The following is a 19508-nucleotide window of genomic DNA, read 5'->3' as shown; positions in this document are numbered from 1 at the left end:
CAACGTAGATATTCCAGTCGACAGCACAGCAGTAAAATACTTATACAAGTACATCACGAAAGGACACGATCGGTCCTCCATTGAGATTAAAGACGGCGATGAGACAAAGGCTTTTCTTGACGCTTGATACATCAGTGCTCCAGAAGGTGAGGGCTTCCTCTTCTCAATTCCAATTTTAGTTATACTGATTTTTCAATTTAGCGGCATGGAGACTGTTAAAATTCCCTCTCTCAAGGCGATGGCCTCCTGTTACCAGATTGAGTATTCACAATAAGGACGAACAAATGGTTTACTTCCGGGATGGTGTCGAAGTCATGGATCAATTGAAATTTCAAGATCCAGGAAACACAAATCTTCTTGCCTTCTTCGCTCTCAACGCGAATGACGCCATAGGTGCAGAGGGTCGTCGGGCCCGATCTCTTCTCTTCAAACAAATTCCTGAATTATTTACTTGGAATCAGAAGGAAAAGGAATGGACTCCTTGCAAGAACAAGACCATTTCGGTTGGAAGGATCTTTAGCGTTTCGTATCTAGCCGGGGAAAAGTTTTATCTTCGAACTCTACTTTGTCATCGGAAAGGGCCTACATCACATGAGGATCTCAGAAGGGTCGGCGAAGTCTTATGCAAGTCTTATCAAGATGCTTGCAACGAACTGGGATTATTGGTCAATGATCTCCTTTACGATAAAGCCCTCGAAGAGGCTTTGTCATTTCAGAGCGGACATCAACTCCGCCACTTTTTCTGTTTGATGCTTGTTAACTCACCCCCTTCCAACCCGACTGCCCTTTATACGAAGCATTGGGACGCAATGACTGATGATTTGCTTCGCCTCAATCGAAAAGATAGGAACGCTATTCCTCTCAGTCGCTCGCAGAGACGCGTCTACGGACTTTTCAAATTGAAGTGTTTGTTGGAAAAGATGAATACTGACCTTCAGCGCGTTGGAATAAGTGTAACATCTTCTGATTATCGGAAACTACGCCAGTTTGAGGATATTCCTGGAAAGATCGAATCCCTTGCCACGGTCGTCGTCCGACTTGATGCTGCTATTGAAAGTTTCAACAACAAACAGGCGGATTTCTTTGCCATTGTAAGGACATCTCTCAAGCAACACGTCCCCCAAATGTTCTACCTTGATGGTCCGGGAGGAACAGGCAAGACTTTCCTCCTCAATTCGATTATCGATTTATGTCATTCAATGGCAAAAATTCCGGTCGTTGCTGCTTCCTCTGGAGTCGCCGCATTGTTACTCACCAGCGGTCAAACATCACATTCCGCATTCAGTATACCAATCCACTTGAAACCTGACATCAAGTGCAACTTTGAGCCGCATCATAAACTGGGAAAACATCTTGCAACGGCTCATCTGATTGTTTGGGACGAGATAGTGACTATACATAAGGACGCAATTGAAGCCGTTGACCGATCGTTAAGAAGGTGTTGTCAGTCGGACCTCCCCTTTGGAGGGAAGGTGGTCATTTTTTCTGGCAATTTTAGGCAAATCCTGCCGGTGGTCAAATATGACGAATATCCTCAATCATGGGATGCGACAATCAAGTCTTCGCCGTTGTGGAAATCAATTCGGCAATTCAAGCTAATTCAAAACATGCGGCTTCAAGTCGGTGCCTTTGGCTCTCAAGATAAGAGCGGGAACCGAAAATTTTCCGAAGCGCTTCTACGCCTTGGCGAAGGGTCCGGCCAGCAAGCAGACTATGATGTGGTCAGCGTACCTGAGGTTAATATCATCGCGGTTCAAAATGAGCGTGAAGGGAACAAACAACTCATCGACTTCGTTTATTCTGAACTCATGTCAAGGTTGACTTTTCCTCCCAAGGACAACTTATCCTATCTTGCCGAGCGCTGCATCTTGGCACCTTTGAACATCGATGTGGGAAAGTTAAATAGAGAAGTAGCTCTTCGCCTCAAGGTACCTTTCATCCGAGCAATTTCTATTGATTCTCCCGACCCTAATGGACTTGATAGTCTTCCAGAGGAAGTATTGAACAAGATAAGTGTGCCAAATTTTCCTGAGCACATCTTGGAATTAAAAGTCGGAATGCCAGTTGTTGTGATGCGTAACCTTGATATTTCATCGGGGATTTGTAATGGAACGAGGCTGATTTTGACACGAATAGGACGTGGATCCGTCAAAGGGATCTTGATGTCTGGCCCTTTCAAAGGCAACAATGTAATGCTCCCAAAAATAAAACTTCACCATGAAGGGAGTCAGAAATCAGGCCTTAGTTTCTTCCGTCATCAGTTCGCTATAAGGCCTGCGTATGCTATGTCAATTAATAAATCACAAGGTCAAACGCTACATCGGGTCGGAGTGATGCTCAAGAACTCCTGTTTTGCACATGGCCAACTATACGTTGCCCTCTCCCGGGTTACTCAACAAGCAAATCTGTTAGTATGTAAGCTTGACCAGAAGGAAGGCCTTGTCAACATTGTTCACAAGACTATTTTCAGTGAGTTGGGTTCCGCTTCCACCACTTTTCAATTCTATAACCTTAAGAACTCAGTTTCTGATCACTTCAACTGGCATTTATGGGAAATACAGATCGCCCAATAATAAAAGATTAACGGAAATTTACATATAGATTCGACATAGTTGACGAAACTTGCTGAGTGATTCTTAATGTATTTTTTCTTACTTCGTCAACATACACTATTATTCTTGTACACAAAGCAAGGCTTGATGATGAAATTAAAGCCCCTATATTTGAAATGATTAGAAACACTTTACAGACCCTTGTCGTCACCAGTGCCAAGGGCTCTTGTTCCTAATCAACCCTTGAAAACCGCCCGGGAACATCTTAAGGCAAAAAAAGGTCAATTTACCATGAAAAGCTGTCCTTGTAGATTTTATATCCACCTCGCACTTGATTTTACTTACTCGGATGCCGGGGACCACACTAACCTTCTCCTCGCGTAAAGAGGAATTTGTGATTGACTTTGTTGACTCCTTGATGTTTTCAGGGAGATTTCAAGTACTCATTCCGGTAAGCACTTATATTCATCTTATCCGAAGATAAAAACCTTACAACATGAATTTTAGTCACGGATGGACTACGCAGATCCGCAATTTCAAGATATGCACATAGGAGAAAATTATGCTTGGACTTCAGGTGTTTTCCATTCATCTCGCGGCCTCCCAGTTATGTTGACCTCCGCCAAACCACCGACAAAAGTCCTCATCTTTGGAGAAAAACACGCATGCGAAGGGAATGTAGTCGGTCTCGGCGCCGATCGGGTTCCAATTCTCGAAGCTATTCCCTCCACTGTTACCAAAACGACCTTTTGTGGTCCTCTACTGTCGAGGAGAGGTGTCTTATTCTCCGGTGTTGGTATGATATTCAAGAACGAGGTCATTGAGCCTGTTGCTGGCAGTGGGAATAAAGCATTGAGACTCACCGTTTTTCATAACTTAAAGGTTAAACATTTCTTGAGGAAAACGTTAATGTCATTTGGCTGACCCCATTCATTAAAGGGCTTCGACCACAACCGAGTCTACGTCAACTATATCATTACACCTGAAAAATTTGGCGTTTCTCATTTACCGTGGTTTGAATTTGGGGATCGTGTTGATTTGTGCGGAAGACTTCAGGGCATTGATGAAAAAAGTGGCCTAATGATTGTCGAGGTATGTCTTAAACTTTTTATTCTTTGCGTCAAAAACTTATATCATTCACAGGTTCACTTTGGGCGAATTGAGCGAAGCTCCGATTAGTGGACGAATTATTCATCTTTCATCAAAGGGTTGGTTGCTTCACCTATTGCAAAGCTGGATTGAATGCAAGATTGTTGACTTGTTTTTCCAAAGACTTAGGACAATTAAGTCTCCTACTTAGGATTGATCCCACAAACCTGATTATAATTTCTCTTCATGTTCTTCACACCACCGCATTTATCATATGTCACATGTTAGTCGAATAAGTCCCCATTTGTGAATGAAACTCACCTCAATTTCACGTGTTTTCTCCCAATTTACCATGACTATTGTCAAGCTGGATTTTGGTACTTCATTAAAGCTCTTCTAACATCTCTAGAGCTCACATCGGGTATTATAACCCGATACTTGTTGCCTGAGACCAAACAGATTTAATTGTCAAAGTTAAGTATTGCATTTTTTTATTTGCCTGGTCGTGATACAATGACTTTAATCCTAATAGCATTTGCTAAAAATTGTATCAGACGCTTGCGAGAGCCATTATATTTGTTTGATAGACTTGGTGGTCGAGTAAAGGGGTGCGGTGGTTGCCTAAAGGTGTGCAAGGAATTATCTTTTGGCTAAATACATTAGGTGCAATATATTCATTTCTGGTTAAAAACCTGAGTCTTCATGCAAAGAACAAGTCGGCCATATAAAACTTAAAATTTGACACGCATCAGGATGAATTGAATATTGACGACATAGAATGAAATGTTACTATTAAATTTTTCGCCGATATGGAAGTTAATTCGCCAGCTGAAGCTAATTGAAAGAATCCGGCTTCAAGTTGGTGCATTTGGTCTTTGGGGTAACGGGAGAATCAAAAAGGTTGCTGCAGCGTCCCTACGGCTCGGCCAAAGGCCCCGCTAGTAAGCGGACTCCTATCATGTGATTAGTGTACCTGAAGTCGACATTATTGTTCCTCATTATTAGCGTGAAGGCAACAGACAACTCATTAACTTTGTTTAATATCAACTCAGCTCGAGGTTGACTATTTTTTCCAAAGACAACTCATCCTATTTGGCCGAGTGGTATATTGGTTATTTTTCCACATCAATCTCGCAAGTTAAATAGAGGACTAGCCCTTCGCCTGAAGGGACCCTGCATTCAAGCCATTTCCATGGATTTCCTCTACCGTAACCGACTTGATAGTTGTCAACCGTAGGGTCAGAAACCCCAACAACAAACGCCACATTAATCTTATGCTTGACCATCACCTCATTCCGCGGATGAAGGGTCTAGGGTCTTGTGTGATGATAGCGTGTCTGAGGTGATGGGCTCTTCGTTATTCTCAAAGAATTAAGGCAAATCGTCAGGTCTGCAGGGTCCGACGATCTATTTAAACTTCCAGTTTAGTCGCACTTATTGTTTTTATTATTATTCACCATGACCAATATCAACAACTCTTATTTCCAGAAAGTCGTCCGGATGTCTTCACCAGATCAAATAGGTGATATCGACGGGATGTGGTTTGAAGGAAAATTTCAGGCAGTTGCGATGGTTAGTCACTGTTCATCCCTTTATTCTAAACACTCACCGCTGACTTCACTAGAGATATTAACCTCACACCAAACCAGGGAGACATATCAGCCACAACCCGATCTATAATTGAAGTGAAAGGAGACCATACCTCCCAAGCATCCAAATTTAGTGTCATACTAGGACCGACCTCTGATAATCCAGGAGGATTCTGTAGAGACTGTAAAATGAAGATGTGTCTGGTGAGAGTCGAACTCACAACCTCAGCTATGCTGAGACACATACTAGAGTGCTGCCTTTACCAACTAGGCTACAGACGCTTGTGGCTGCCAGCTGGGTGGTTGGTTGGTAGTGCTCATGGGTCAATCCAACAGCCCTCCATACTGTGGTGATACATCATGGTAGCAGACTAACAGACAACTCAACACCCCCCCTTGCTACATGATGGGAAGTGGGGATTGACCCCAAGAGAGAGTGGGAATGAGACCCAGGAAAGATGATCAGCGTAGGGATTGAACCCGTGATCTAGATGTAGGCTTATAGGGGTTTGCGTGGTCTTACAAGTAAGCATTCACAAATTCATCAAGTCTCTATTGTAAGTGAGTAGCGCTCAGGTAGCTCTGGGCTCATAACCTGTAGAGACTGTAAAATGAAGATGTGTCTGGTGAGAGTCGAACTCACGACCTCAGCTATGCTGAGACACATACTAGAGTGCTGCCTTTACCAACTAGGCTACAGACGCTTGTGGCTGCCAGCTGGGTGGTTGGTTGGTAGTGCTCATGGGTCGATCCAACAGCCCTCCATACTGTGGTGATACATCATGGTAGCAGACTAACAGACAACTCAACAGATTCGCTATTGGCGAATATTACAACCTTCGAGGAGAAGTAATTATATCCGAACCTCTAGGTAATCTGCAGTTCTCCTACTCTCCGGTCGGAATTCATCAAATTTGGCACACGAGGTCGTCATCCTCATCGTCACTCATCTCAATTATTGGGGTGGGCACAATACGTCGGGTTCGCCTTTTACCAGACCTGGCTAACAGGAGTAATGGAAGAACCAACACCAATGTTATTGAGATGATTGTTGGCCACAAATCAGATGTGAGTCGACTCGCGCATTTTCCCATCGAGTGTATTAGTATTGACATTCTCCTAGAGCACAACTGCTGGCGAATTTTACGCCAAATATGTACTTGACAGCTCTCGAATTCTGGTTGATGACTTTGTCCGGTTGGAACCGGGTATTTGAGTGAGGTTTGCTGGCTATATCATTGGATTCAAAGTTAAGACTGGCAGGTTAATTGTAAACGTACGTGTTCGACTTTAATAGTGTTGATAAATATATCATCTCATTGCAAAATTTTTTCAGGTGACTTCAGGAATAACTGCCGGCCGTCCAAATTACGCTAATGGTCCTAAGCATACTTTCATTTCAATTCAAGATTGATCCTCAGTTCTTGTCAAACATAATACTTCTACTCGTCATTATGATAATTTGACGCCCCTACCCGCCTTGCTAAGTTTGTTAGTCAGTTAGGATTGAATTAGTTATTCTCAATCTCAAACTTAATGATCACTTTAGTCAAGAACAACCGACTCTGTTTTTTCCTCCGACAAATGTTTATGATCAGCAATCTCATTTAGCATAATGCTGAGTGTTGATTGTTTAAATGTTTTTGTTCAAGTTAGTATTTTGGGCGAGTGGTCACTTAGTCAACCTAGTGACACGCGGGATTTCTTGTTGGTCACTTAGTTGACGGAGTGACACAACGGAGTCCTTGTTGATTGTATTGGTCTGGAGAATATTGACCACCGCCCTCTCCAAAGTGACTACATTGAGTTTTGGCTCAAAAAACAAAACCTCGGATGATGACGTCTCTCCGTGACAATCATGAGTGCTATGACTTCTTGATGTGTTAAAATACTTTTCTTTTGTGTTGTTATTCTCAAGCAACAGACTCACAACTGAAGATAAACCCCTTCAACGAAGAGCCGAGTATCCAAAAGGCGGTAGATTTGAGCACCACCTGAGGCTCATCTTTGAGAAAATCTCGTTTTCTCACGGAATCCCTTACTCCTAAGTTTTACAACATACTAGGAAGTAAGACAAAATCGTCCCTCAAAGGTACCCCACCTTTACCGTCGTCTTTCGCGTTTGATCACCAGGGCGACAGACTGTCAATGAAATTCCGCCTAACAAGGGCTCTAATTCTCAGTAGTCAACATTACTGGAAGTATCTACCTTCGACCTTTGTACAGTCTCTATTGATCATTGCGGCTGATGGTCGAACTCGACCACAAGGGGCGCTAAGGGTTTGACAGGGTCTTCCCCAGGGTTTAATGGAGTAGCTCCTCACTCGCGTTGATATCACAAAAATCAAGTTAAAAGGCGTCCTTAAACAGATGGAGAGCTTTGCCCCAATCAATAACGACAATGAAGACTTGCTTTTTTCGTGAAGCAAATGTTGAGTGCGGTTCTTGGTTTGAGCTTTCAGGAGTTTTCTTGATATCACACACAGTAAGCACGACCCAGTTTATCCGTCAAAAGTACAGACACTTATTCTCACAACTTTGACAAGTCTGTTTACCAGTTACCAACGAATGGATTAAAGGCGGAATTAATGACTTGTGCCAAGTACGATGTTTCTGGTGGATTGATGGCGGACAAGGACCACACCTGTGTTTGGTTAATGTATTGTGCCGACTTCTCCCGCAAGTTGACTCACGGTAAAACTTATGCCATAGAGGGTTTTCTCGTTGGGGCAAAGAGGCACGAAATGCCATTCATAATGTTTGACATTAACAACACCCGGGAAGTTCCGACTACGCACGCCGGCGGAGAAACTCGAGTTCATTCACTAGGTGTTATTGTTCAGACTTTACACTCTAAATCAAGCCTGGGGCTTCAAGGGCCCATCTCCTTAATCATAAGACATGATGGAGTTGACGAAAATGTAAGCAATTGGGAACACTTTTATCAACTTGAATACTAACCTGTTAATCGGACAGGACCCGGAGAATGATAGCATGCTCGTAAATTATGTCGTCCCATCTAAGATTATTCCCGATGATGAGGTTATATTACTCTCAGCAGGGAAGCGAGTCTTATTCCGTGGAACATTGGCCAGTTGGAATCGGGAACTGGATATGATGAGGGTAGAGGTGAGTACGAGTCTGTCTCATATGGTCTGCTTTATAGTGACAAGTATGATTGCATCAGGTTACCAGTGGAGATTTAGACATTCAAGACGAAGAATCATACAGCGATTAATCAAAAGCACTTGCCTATTCAAACATCTGATTGACTCTCATTCAAGTATTTCTTCCATGAAATGTATGGGTCTATCACTTAAGAGAATCAGCAGGCCCTTATCACAATTTTGAATTTTTCATCTCATTCCTCCAATTCCGCTTCCATATCTACAAAGGTTGTTCCGCACTCGTCTACTCAAATACAACATCTAAACTTAATTTCAAAGTCGCTATCTTAATCCAGGACGTCATGTTTCCAGCTAGAAAATGTCATGGAGATCAATCAACTACCTTTCTTGCGATACACTATGTCTTGATGTGAGAACTTGATGGCCTGAAATGTGATTTGTCGTTTACAATACGCCGACCTGAGCCAAACCGCTAATGCCTTGCGCGACGGCGCTGGGACTTAGGGCCAGTCAGTGTCAGCCGCCAAGCCAATCGCCAAACTTCAGCCAGACGATCTTGGCTAAACATGCTGCCCCGGTCGTTAGTTTTTTCCGATGGTGTTGCGGCCCCATCAATAAAAGAGAGCGTCATCGCATAGGATTCCTGACAAGAATCCCCCGTCAATTAAAATCTTGGTGACTTATCTACCAATTGATACCGTAATTATCTGACTTCACGAATTCCATTTATATATTCGCGCAAACATTATGATTTCAATCAGGCCACACACCGATTTCGATGGACTAACGGATTTTGATGGTTTACACTTCAAGGGAACGTTTCAAGCTACAGATTGCGTAAGGTTTGCTTGTCCTATCTTCTTTTTCAGTCAGTGGAACTGAGATTATGAATTGTAAAACAAATTGCGCCTCGAAACATTCAATGGAATTGTTTCTCATGAAGAAGTCTACCAGTTGAAAGTTCTTTCCCCTAGCTTATTAGAATCAACAGCGGGCATGTTGGCGATACGACTCGTTCGTCATGGTTGTGGGGTTCCAAAATTGCACATGGGCAAATATTATAAGTTGAAAGGAATCGTGAGAGTTTCCAACACTCTTGCAAATCAAGAGTTTTGTTACACGCCTGAAAAATTCCACAGAATACGATCAAACCACGTTAATGAACCATTGAAACCGATCAAAATGGAAGGAACAGGTACGATTCGACGCCTGAGGTTGATCCAAAAAGTCAACACCCTAATCTCAGCAAATTCATGTATTATTGAACTCGTGGTTGCTCATCGCACCGATGTGAGTTTGTCATGAACTCGTGGTTTATTCAACGTTGCTGACAACACAAATCAGGCACTGTTCACCCGCGAATTTTATGTTACATACATAATCGACAAATTCCAGCTTAATCCTGATGTATCTGATAATTTGTATCCTGGGGTCAGGGTGTTTCTTAAAGGCGAGCTTGATGGGTTTGATTCAACCACTTCCTGATTAATAGTCAAGGTATGAAGTAGTTTGTCCAAAAGAACATCAGTATGAATGCTGATTCTTCAATCTCCAGGTTAATTCAGGCACTTTTGGTAACCCCCCTACTTACAACAACGGGAATCCTTCTTACTTTTCATCCATTATCAACCTGTCTGCTTGAAATTCATATTCCATCATTTCCTGAGCCGTAATGAAATGTCATGTCATAGACCATTCGCGCTTCATTTGTATACAGTCTTAGAATTAGAATAGTCTGCATCTCTTTTCATTAAAATTTCACATTCGAACTTCAAATCACACAATGTTGGCGGTTGCTTTTCAACTCCTTGTAAGTAGGGCTGAGGGGAATTTAGAATTGATGTTTGGATTGTAATTAGTCTGGGACAAGCGGCGGCGAAGCCGCCTTGAAAGTCTAGTCTGAAGAAAATGTGTGACACCCAATCACTCAAAAAAGAACAACAATTCTAAAATGGTACATAAAAAATGATCACTCAAAAGTGTTATGATTTTATGATTTTATGATTTGAAAAAAATATGATTTCAACTTTGAACACCCTTACTGTCTTTGCCATGGGGATGGTCGGAAACACAAGTTCAATGCAATGCCCCTAGACTTCATCCAATTATCTCAGAGCCACACAGGGGTTTATTTGGCCGAAAAAATTCAATTGATTGTTGAGAAGTTTGATATTCAAAACAAAGTAAGTTATTTTTATAGATTCTATGTCGTCCAAACATTCATTGATCCAACTGTATATTATCCAGATATGTGGTATAGTATTGGACAACGCTTCTAACAATGAGGTCATGGTCAATGAATTAAAGAAGCTTAAGTGGCCGAACTTCAAAGGAAAGGCCCAATGGATCCGCTGCTTTGCACATGTACTGAATCTTATTGCAAAAGCAATACTCCAACCATTTGGACCCAAGAAGCGCAAGAGACAGATGGACAAGCTGGACAATCCATCAGAGGATATATCGGACAACAAGTCAGATGATGGGATAGAAGATGCTAAAAAGCAGATTGAATTGTAAGCTTTTCTCTTTTTACATCTTCATTCCTCAGCCAATGTTCTCCCTTCCTCATCTAATGTTCTTCCTCTCTCCTCCAGTTTCCCCAAGGGCGGTGATTCATACATCTCAGGAGATGAAAAAGAAAACCCTACAGATTTGACCGGCGATGTGGCCAGATTGGAGGACCCCAATGAGCTGGACGATGATGACATCAATGATCTCAGTGAGGAAGACGAAGACAATCAATACACCTCCAGTATATGTCAGCAAACTCTTGCAAAGGTCATCCCAATTCTTCTGCTAATTTGGCAACCATCATAAATTAAGGGGGTTGAGAAATCGACTCCCAAAAATTAAAAAGTCAACTCCCAAATCGAGTTTACGTCGCGCGGACCGCCGCGCGACGTCTGTCCCGGGTCCCCATGACCCAATTTTGACCCGGGGGCATTTTGGGAGTCGATTTTGTAATTCTGCAATCCCAAACAGGAGTTGGAATTTTAATTTCGCAAAAAATGCCGGAAAATAAAGAAAAATTTATACCTCCGCACTGGGGCACCCAAAGCCCCCCAAAATTTTACAGCACTCTAAATACACTCTCTAGAGCATATTTTAATCTTCACGGCATTAGCACACCTCAGGGAGACCCTGTGTAGCCAGGGGCGAATTTGGTGGATTTCCTACTAACGCAATGCGCCATGTCCTGAGATACGGTGATCCAAATGCCCCCAAAGTTTTTCTGCCACATGAATACACTCTCTAGAGCATATGTCAAGCTTCACGGCATTTGAAAACCTCAGGGAGACCCTGTGTAGCCGGGGGGGTGGATTTGGCAGATTTCCTACTACTTATCCTCACTTGAACCCTCTATATCTTCTGATCAAGAAGATATAAAAAAAATGGAGGCAGCTCAAAGGATTCCCCGCCCTCCTGTCTACAATTACCAATACAGACCGCAAAAATATTATCTCAGGACATGGCGCATTGCGTTAGTAGGAAATCCGCCAAATCCGCCCCCGGCTACACAGGGTCTCCCTGAGGTGTGCTAATGCCGTGAAGCTTAACAAATGCTCTAGAGAGTGTATTTAGAGTGCTGTGAAATTTTGGGGGCATTTGGATCACCGTATCTCAGGACATGGCACATTGCGTTAGTAGGAAATCTGCCAAATCCGCCCCCGGCTACACAGGGTCTCCCTGAGGTGTGCTAATGCCGTGAAGCTTAGCATATGCTCTAGAGAGTGTTTTTAGAGTGCTGTAAAATTTTGGGGGGCTTTGGGTTCCCCAGTGCGGAGGTATAAATTTTTCTTTATTTTCCGGCATTTTTTGCGAAATTAAAATTCCGACTCCTGTTTGGGATTGCAGAATTACAAAATCTACTCCCAAAATGCCCCCGGGTCAAAATTGGGTCATGGGGACCCGGGACAGACGTCGCGCGGCGGTCCGCGCGACGTAAACTCGATTTGGGAGTCGATTTTTTAATTTTTGGGAGTCGATTTCTCAACCCCCTAAATTAATCTTCCTGCGAAAATCAGTTCCGATCAATTGCCCGAAAACTCAACAAATTACCGAACTCAAAAGCACTATTTCTCAAAATTTGTGAGAAGAAAACCTGCAAAAAACCTCACAATATCGAACGAGACATAGCTACAAGATGGAACCCAACTCTTGTGCAACTGAATGGTGTTGTCAGGTGTCACTCTGCAATGTAAGTTAAGGGCCTTTACCATAGCTTTTCGCAGATTCACACCTCAGATTCCGAGCTGCCAAAAATACCGGTTCGTCAGGATTATTTTCCCTGCACGGTTTCCCTGAGTTCAAAATCCGACCTGCTCCAAAAGGTGTACCATGGGACTGCGGATTCATCAACAACTCACCGGTCACCGGTACTGACCGGTCAGCCAGAGAGGTACACACCGGCCATTGGGAAAGTATTCCCCTTGATGGCAGGTCCGTTCGGTCATTGAGGGCTCCCTTTAATGGGCTGTCCTCTTGGTCATTGAGATGAGTATACACCCCTCAAGATGACCGGAACAAACCAGTCATTGAGAGGGGTATGTAATCCTTACGATGACCGGAAAAAACCGGTCATCGGGAGGAGTATGTACTCCTCTAGATGGCCGGAATGAACCAGTCATTGGGAGGAGTGCATAACCCCTCAATGATCGGAACAAACCGGTGATCAATCTACTCCTCAAGATGACCGGTTTGTTCTGGTTGTTTTGAGGAGTACATCTTTCTCTCAATGACCGGTTTGTTCCGGATCTTGGGGAGTACATACTCCTCTCAATGACCGGAACAAACCGGTCATCTGACTGGAACAAACCGGTCATCCAGAATGTGGCAAGTGACTATTGATGGCCGTTACAGACCGGGCATCAACGGAGGTGTGGACTCCTATCAATCACCGTTCTCCACCGGCCATTGAGAGTGCAGAACCTAATGACCAGCCATTGGTGGAGGGTGTATGCACTCCGCTCAATGACTGGCTTCGGCCGGCCATTGAAGGTGTAGTGAGCTGCTCTCAATGGCCGGTACTCATTCCATGGGTAGGGGAGGCGATACAAGGATGTGCTGTGTATCTGATGGTGCGGGTGGCTGGGGAAGGCGTGCATAATCCAAGGTGAAAAAAATAGGTCCGTCCCTAGCTTAACTAAGCCTCTCAAACGGAGGGTCCGGGGGACCCCGCCCGGAGGGCTCTCCATAGGAGAGGCTTATGAATAATGTCTGCAGGCTGGCAGACAAAGGAAGGATTTTCAATCCTAAAAACTCAAAAACAAAGTTTAAAATTCACCAAAATATGTACAAGAAAAACTGAATAGACAGTTTTCTTGGCAGTGCTGATGGGCACCCTCCCCCAAGTTTTTGAGGCATAAACTCCAAAACTGATTGAAGGAATCCGTTTTGGAAGTCAAAGGAATCCTGGAGGATATTCCATTGCACTGAAGATCCAATTTTGGATTTTCTGATAATATGCACAATTGAATATCCTATCTGCAACAATTGGGTGGCTACAGGTGTAGGATCTGCAGATATCTGCAGGCTTGTGAATCCAATATCCACAAGGCATGATGGTTGTAATTCCTTGGTTTACATTTCTTTGTGTTTTTTTATTTTTAAAACATTAGTACAGAAAAAATGATAAGGATTGAGGAGATGAGACCAGCGCCATTTGAAAGCTGAGATTGAGAAGTGTAATTTGGCTCTGGGGCAGGTCCACAGGAGCTGAGGGGGAGGCTGGGTGATGCTAAGTATTTTTCCTCTAGCCATTCATGATTTCTTTCTCAGCCAAAATTTTGACTTTGTGCACAAGTCCCTCCCTGCGGGAGGGGCCGCTTCGCGGCCAGCCACAGCGAGCCTCCCACCAGGGGGGACTTGTGTCAAGTTAGGGTCCTTCCTATTTTTCCAAACTGAGTAAAACAGACCATTTTCCTTGGATTATGAGGACACCAATTAGGCGCTATGGTACTCCGGATTCTGGCTTGCTTGGATTTCACAGAAAGTTGCGAATCCCGGGTGAGATCCTTGGAGTCCGCGGGCTATGGTACAGGCCCTAAGGGATAAAAATCCTCCAACAATAATGATTTTCTGACTTATCTCTTTCATTTTGGAATGGCAGCGCTGCACGTGATAAAAAGTATGGTGTTACTCGGTCTTCCCAAATCAAAGACACCGACATCAAATTAGCAAAGTATCTGTCAGCTGTACTCCAGCTTTTCTATGAGATAACCCTTCAAGTATTGACTGGAGGCTTGGCACGGTTGTCAAATGTGGTAGTGTTTATTGACCAGATCACTGAACATCTGTCAACTGTCATTACCAAGAAGAACTTCCCCCTGGCTTTGAGGAAAGCTTGTTGTGCTGGGCTGAAGCTTACAAACAAGTATTACACGTTAACTGACTGCTCGCCTCTGTACAAAATAGCAATGGGTAAGTTGGTTCCATCAGTCAGCCTCCTCTTTTGATTCTTGCTCAAACTCACCCTACTCTTCCCAGTCTTACATCCATCATTCAAAGATCAATACTTTAAAGTAGCCGGGTGGAGCCAAGTGACAAGGCAATCAGTCTCACTCAAGAGTTGTGGGTTAGCAAGTATAAGCCACAAGAAGATACAGCCTCAAGAACGGAGATCACTAAAGCCAAAGTAAGTACACCATGGTTTTAATTGGTGTTCTTTTCTTGCAAGCGAAGTGAGATTGACTCCCTGTTCAGCCCCAAAGTGGTTTCATCTCTCAACTTGGGGCTGCATTGGCCGCACGCGCAGTTAGTTCACCCTCTGACCCAATTGATACTTGGCTGGCGGGCGACATAATCTTAGATGAATTCAACCCAGTCAACGCTGTTGAGTGGTGGTTAAAGCAGAAGACAAGAGGCAACAAGTAGGGGGGCCTTTTAAAAAGGGTCAGTCTAAATGCACTCCAAACTTTTACTTTGTGCACTCCACATTTTTGGCTTTGGGGGGCCAGCACTCCAAAAAAGTTGGAGTGCCTTGATTTTGTACTCCCAAAACATGGAGTCCCCAGATGGGCACTCCATGTTTATTGGAGTACACAACTGGGTACTCCAAAATTGACCAAAATAGGGGAGTGCAGCTACATGCACTCCAAAAAAAATGGAGTGCAAGCCCAAGCACTCAACCTTTTCAGTGAAGAATTTTGGCTTTGCACTCCAGCTGGCAAATACCAAATGGAGTGCATTGGGGTGCACTACAAGTCTCCTTTTTTTTGGAGTGCCCACAGCAATCACACCTCTTGATGACCGGTCTGGACTGGTCATCAAGGGGCACACAACTGGTCATCCAGAGGACTCATACCTCTCAATGACCGGTGCGGACCAGTCATCAGTCACACCTCTTGATGACCGGTGTGTACCAGTCATTGAGGGGAGGTGCTACTCTTTATGGCTGGTCTTTACTGGTCATCAAGGGGACTCCCACCTCTTGATGACTGGTGCAGACCAGTCATCAGTCACACCTCCCGAGGACTGGCACAGACCGGTCATCAAGAGGACTCACACCTGATGATTGGTCAGACCGGTCATTGAGGGGAATAACACCTCCTCATCAAGGGGAGGTGCTACTCTCAATGACCGGTTGGTCTGACCGGTCATTGAGAGGAGGTGCTACTCCCCTTGGTGACCGGCACAGACCAGTCATCAAGAGGACTCACACCTCTCAATGATCGGTCTGACTGGTCATTGAGGTGAGTCACATCTCTCAATGACCGGTCAGACCGGTCATTGAATAACTACTGAACTCACTTTCAACTCTCACATACCTGTCATCGAACAATTTCATCTGGAAATAGACCAGACCTATCACTTGATTAAAACTTGCCAAGCTTAGCTTGGTGGGTCTTGTTATCTGATATTATAGAAGGGCAGAGTTTGCACCTCCATCATCCCCTTCTCCATTCAGCAAAAGGGTTTTGAAACCACTTTTGAGTCTTACAATGGACACTGTGGGTTTTGTTGTGTTGCAAAAGCACTAGGCTATGACAATGAAGGGATGTTCAAGGTCAGGGAGGAGATGGTTGACGGAATAAAGAAACACAGGTCAATTTACGTTAAAATTCAGGGTAGCAAACAAAAAATCATCAAAATCATTGAGGGCCTCACACTAGATCAAAAAGCAACCGTTTGTCCTCAAAAAAACTGGCTCAACAAACTTGTGCACGGTCAAATTCTTGCGGATGTGTATGCAAGACCGTTTGTATTTCTTTCAGCTACTTGTTCTAATTCTTATCTCCCTATAAGTTCAGGTCCCAAAAACTCTGAATGCTCTGATCCCCATCCCATTTACCTTCTTTTTGGAACCACTGGGTTTTACCTCAGTTTGATGGGAAAGATGGGATCAAACCAATCCCCCTCCCATTCTCGCAACAAAGTTGAATTCTGAAGATGCCAAAGGCTGGTTAAAATTTATACAGAAGGGCCTAGCTCTATACAACCAGGCGCTTATTTTAACAGTGTGATATGCTTACTTCAGAACTGTTTTTTGTCTTATTCATTGATTGTTGGTAAATTAATGATACCTTCTGTTGACAATCTGAACTCAAAATATTTATTTGGTAGTTGGTTTCTTTGCACTCCAAATTTTATGGTGTGAAGCTCTCTGCACTCCATTCATTTTGGATTTTCACCATGTGTACAGTTCCCAGAAGAAAGTTTTCATGGAATTTCTTTTGACAAGAACACACACAAACCATGCCTGCTAATTTCTGATTTACTGGGAGGATAGACAGAAAGGTTCCAAAAGAATGAATATAAGTAATGTTTTTGGAAAAAATAAGTGCAATATACTAGCTGAAAACATTTTTTCATTAAATGATAACTTTGGAAAATCTTTAATACTATTCCAAAAAAATCATGAATAATCAGAATCAATATAATGAAATGTGACGTGAATGATAATAAATGAAAAAAATGAATCCCAAAATCCATCCTAAATTTTTGTGGGCAGGGAAAGTACCTCAAAAATTGCAAATTTGCACTGCAGGTAACAAAAAAACAGTGTCTGAGGTGTTTTCACCGCCAACTAAAATTTAGGATGGATTTTGGGATTCATTTTTTTCATTTATTATCATTCAAGTCACATGTCAGTCTATTGATTCTGATTATTCATGATTTTTTTGGAATAGTATTAAAGATTTTCCAAAATTATCATTTAATGAAAAAATATTTTCAGCTAGTATGCACTTATTTTTTCCGAAAACATTACTTATATTCATTCTTTTGGAACCTTTCTGTCCATCCTCCCAATAAATCAGAAATTAGAAGGCATGGTTTGTATGTGTTCTTGTCAAAAGGAATTTCATGAAAACTTTCTTCTGGGAACTGTACTCCAAATTCCGGTTGTGTAGCATAAAGTGGGAGTCAAAGTGGAGTGCATTCCATCATTCCTTGGAGTGCACAGTCCGCCGCTCCAAATATAATGGAGTGTCTAGCTCAGTACTCCAAGGAGAAATGATTTTGGAGTGCAGTCTTCCACTCCTGAATCTTTGGAGTGGCGGACTGTGCACTCCAAGGAATGATGGAGTGCACTCCAATTTTGGAGTGCATGTGGTAATTATTGGTAGTGCGTGAAGGATGACCCTTTTCAAAATTCTCCCCAGCCATCTGGTTTGTGTTCCCCTGAGCTTTTCCCCATTCAACCCCTCACAGAACCGGACAAAACTTTCTGAGAAGCTTGGCAATAGGCTCGCCTGGATGCCACTCCAGCTCGACACATCCAAACCAAAGCAGCAGAATACAACCTCCCAGGCCTCTTGCAGACACCTTCGCCCAGAATCTTGGTCAGCTAATTGAACAAGAGAATTCCCACACCCAGAGACAGCTCCACTCGACACATATTATGGCCTGGCCTTTAACAGGATCATCCAGCACAATATCTCCGGCCTGCACTCGCTGCCTGGCGGGTATGCTAAGCGTTTTCCAAGTCTCATTGGAGGACTTCCCGTGGATCTGGGAGGCCTCCCAGATCCAGATCTGGATTCCCAGATACCAGAGCTCCACATCTCACCAGATTGCTCGTTCCGTTTCTCAATGCCCCCAGATGTAAGTCACCCAACCCATAATCTCACCATTGCTCCCCTCAGGCGTCATCTGATCACTTGAGTTAATCGACTCCTCCAAATCACCTCCCCGTTGGCTTTGATTCAGAACGGACCTCTTCCCCCAAGTTCACTATCTTCAATACCTCAGCAACACCATCAAAGACAGCTCATTCAAAACCAGTTCCAGCAGCTACGCTCTTGTCAAGATCAAGAGGCAGAGGAAGCAGCATTGCTTTTTATTGCCTTGGGATGCGGGGGCAGTCCGATGCGACCAGGTGGGCAGGTGTGCACTCGATGTGGCTGGGTGTCTCGGATTATTTTGCATTGGTTGAGCTCAACCATGCCAGCTTACTCCCTGCAGCAGTTCTCTCTTTTTGTTTAGTTTTTACTCCTTTATTTTTGGTTTCAGCGGTTCAAGTAATCAAGTACCAGTTTGAGAGGTACTTGATTTCATAATGAATCAAAGTATTCATGAAGACAGATGAGAAAAATCATGTTTGACATGGTTCAATGTAAAAATTTGTTTCTTCTGAGTGATGTAAACAAGTCAGCTGGTTTTCACCATTGAAGGTAATTATTTGCATTTGGTTTAACACAGCCTCAGGTATTGTATTGACTTTGATGAAGAAATTTCAAATCCCACTGTGAAATGACTGTGTTGCAATACATGTGTCTGCAATTGTAACTGGCTCATCAATCAGAGAGTAATGATATAGAAGTGGTACCCCTGAGTCATCAGCAACATAGGGGCCTGTAACATAGCCACAAATCATAATTTTAGATTTCACTTTCATTTTCTTCAAATATGAAATTCCTGCATGCAGCATTGCTGAAACCAGTGGTGATCATCTTCAAAATTTGGTACATCATTTCAATTTTTGATTGGGAAATTGAAAATGTGTGAAAATTTGTTTCTACGGTGCAGGCCCTAAAGTAATATTGGACTAGTGGCTTTTGGATTTTTTTTTAATTTTCAGGTGGAAAATGGGCTGCATCATGAGTTCATTTGTGTTCAAACAGTGGGCCAGTGTGAAAAACAGTGTGTTCATTGCAAAAGGTGAAGACATTGTAATACCAATCACTACAAGAAAAACTCGTGCAACTGAC

The 19508-nt window shown here is 43.2% G+C and overlaps 1 protein-coding gene across 1 annotated transcript; it reads left to right on the top strand.

Annotated features, from left to right (window-relative positions):
• Window positions 1–5099: 5099 nt before the first annotated feature.
• PtA15_11A276 (uncharacterized protein) lies at window positions 5100–8468 on the top strand (the record flags this gene model as incomplete). Its single annotated transcript, XM_053161167.1, has 4 exons — window positions 5100–5213; window positions 7789–8151; window positions 8207–8359; window positions 8418–8468. The coding sequence occupies 4 exons, from the start codon at window positions 5100–5102 to the stop codon at window positions 8466–8468; spliced, it is 681 nt and encodes a 226-aa protein (XP_053025141.1).
• Window positions 8469–19508: the final 11040 nt, after the last annotated feature.

The sequence above is a fragment of the Puccinia triticina genome, chromosome 11A (assembly GCF_026914185.1).
Source record: "Puccinia triticina chromosome 11A, complete sequence".
Classification (NCBI taxonomy): Eukaryota; Fungi; Basidiomycota; class Pucciniomycetes; order Pucciniales; family Pucciniaceae; genus Puccinia; species Puccinia triticina.
This window is presented reverse-complemented; position numbering and strand designations above follow the sequence as displayed.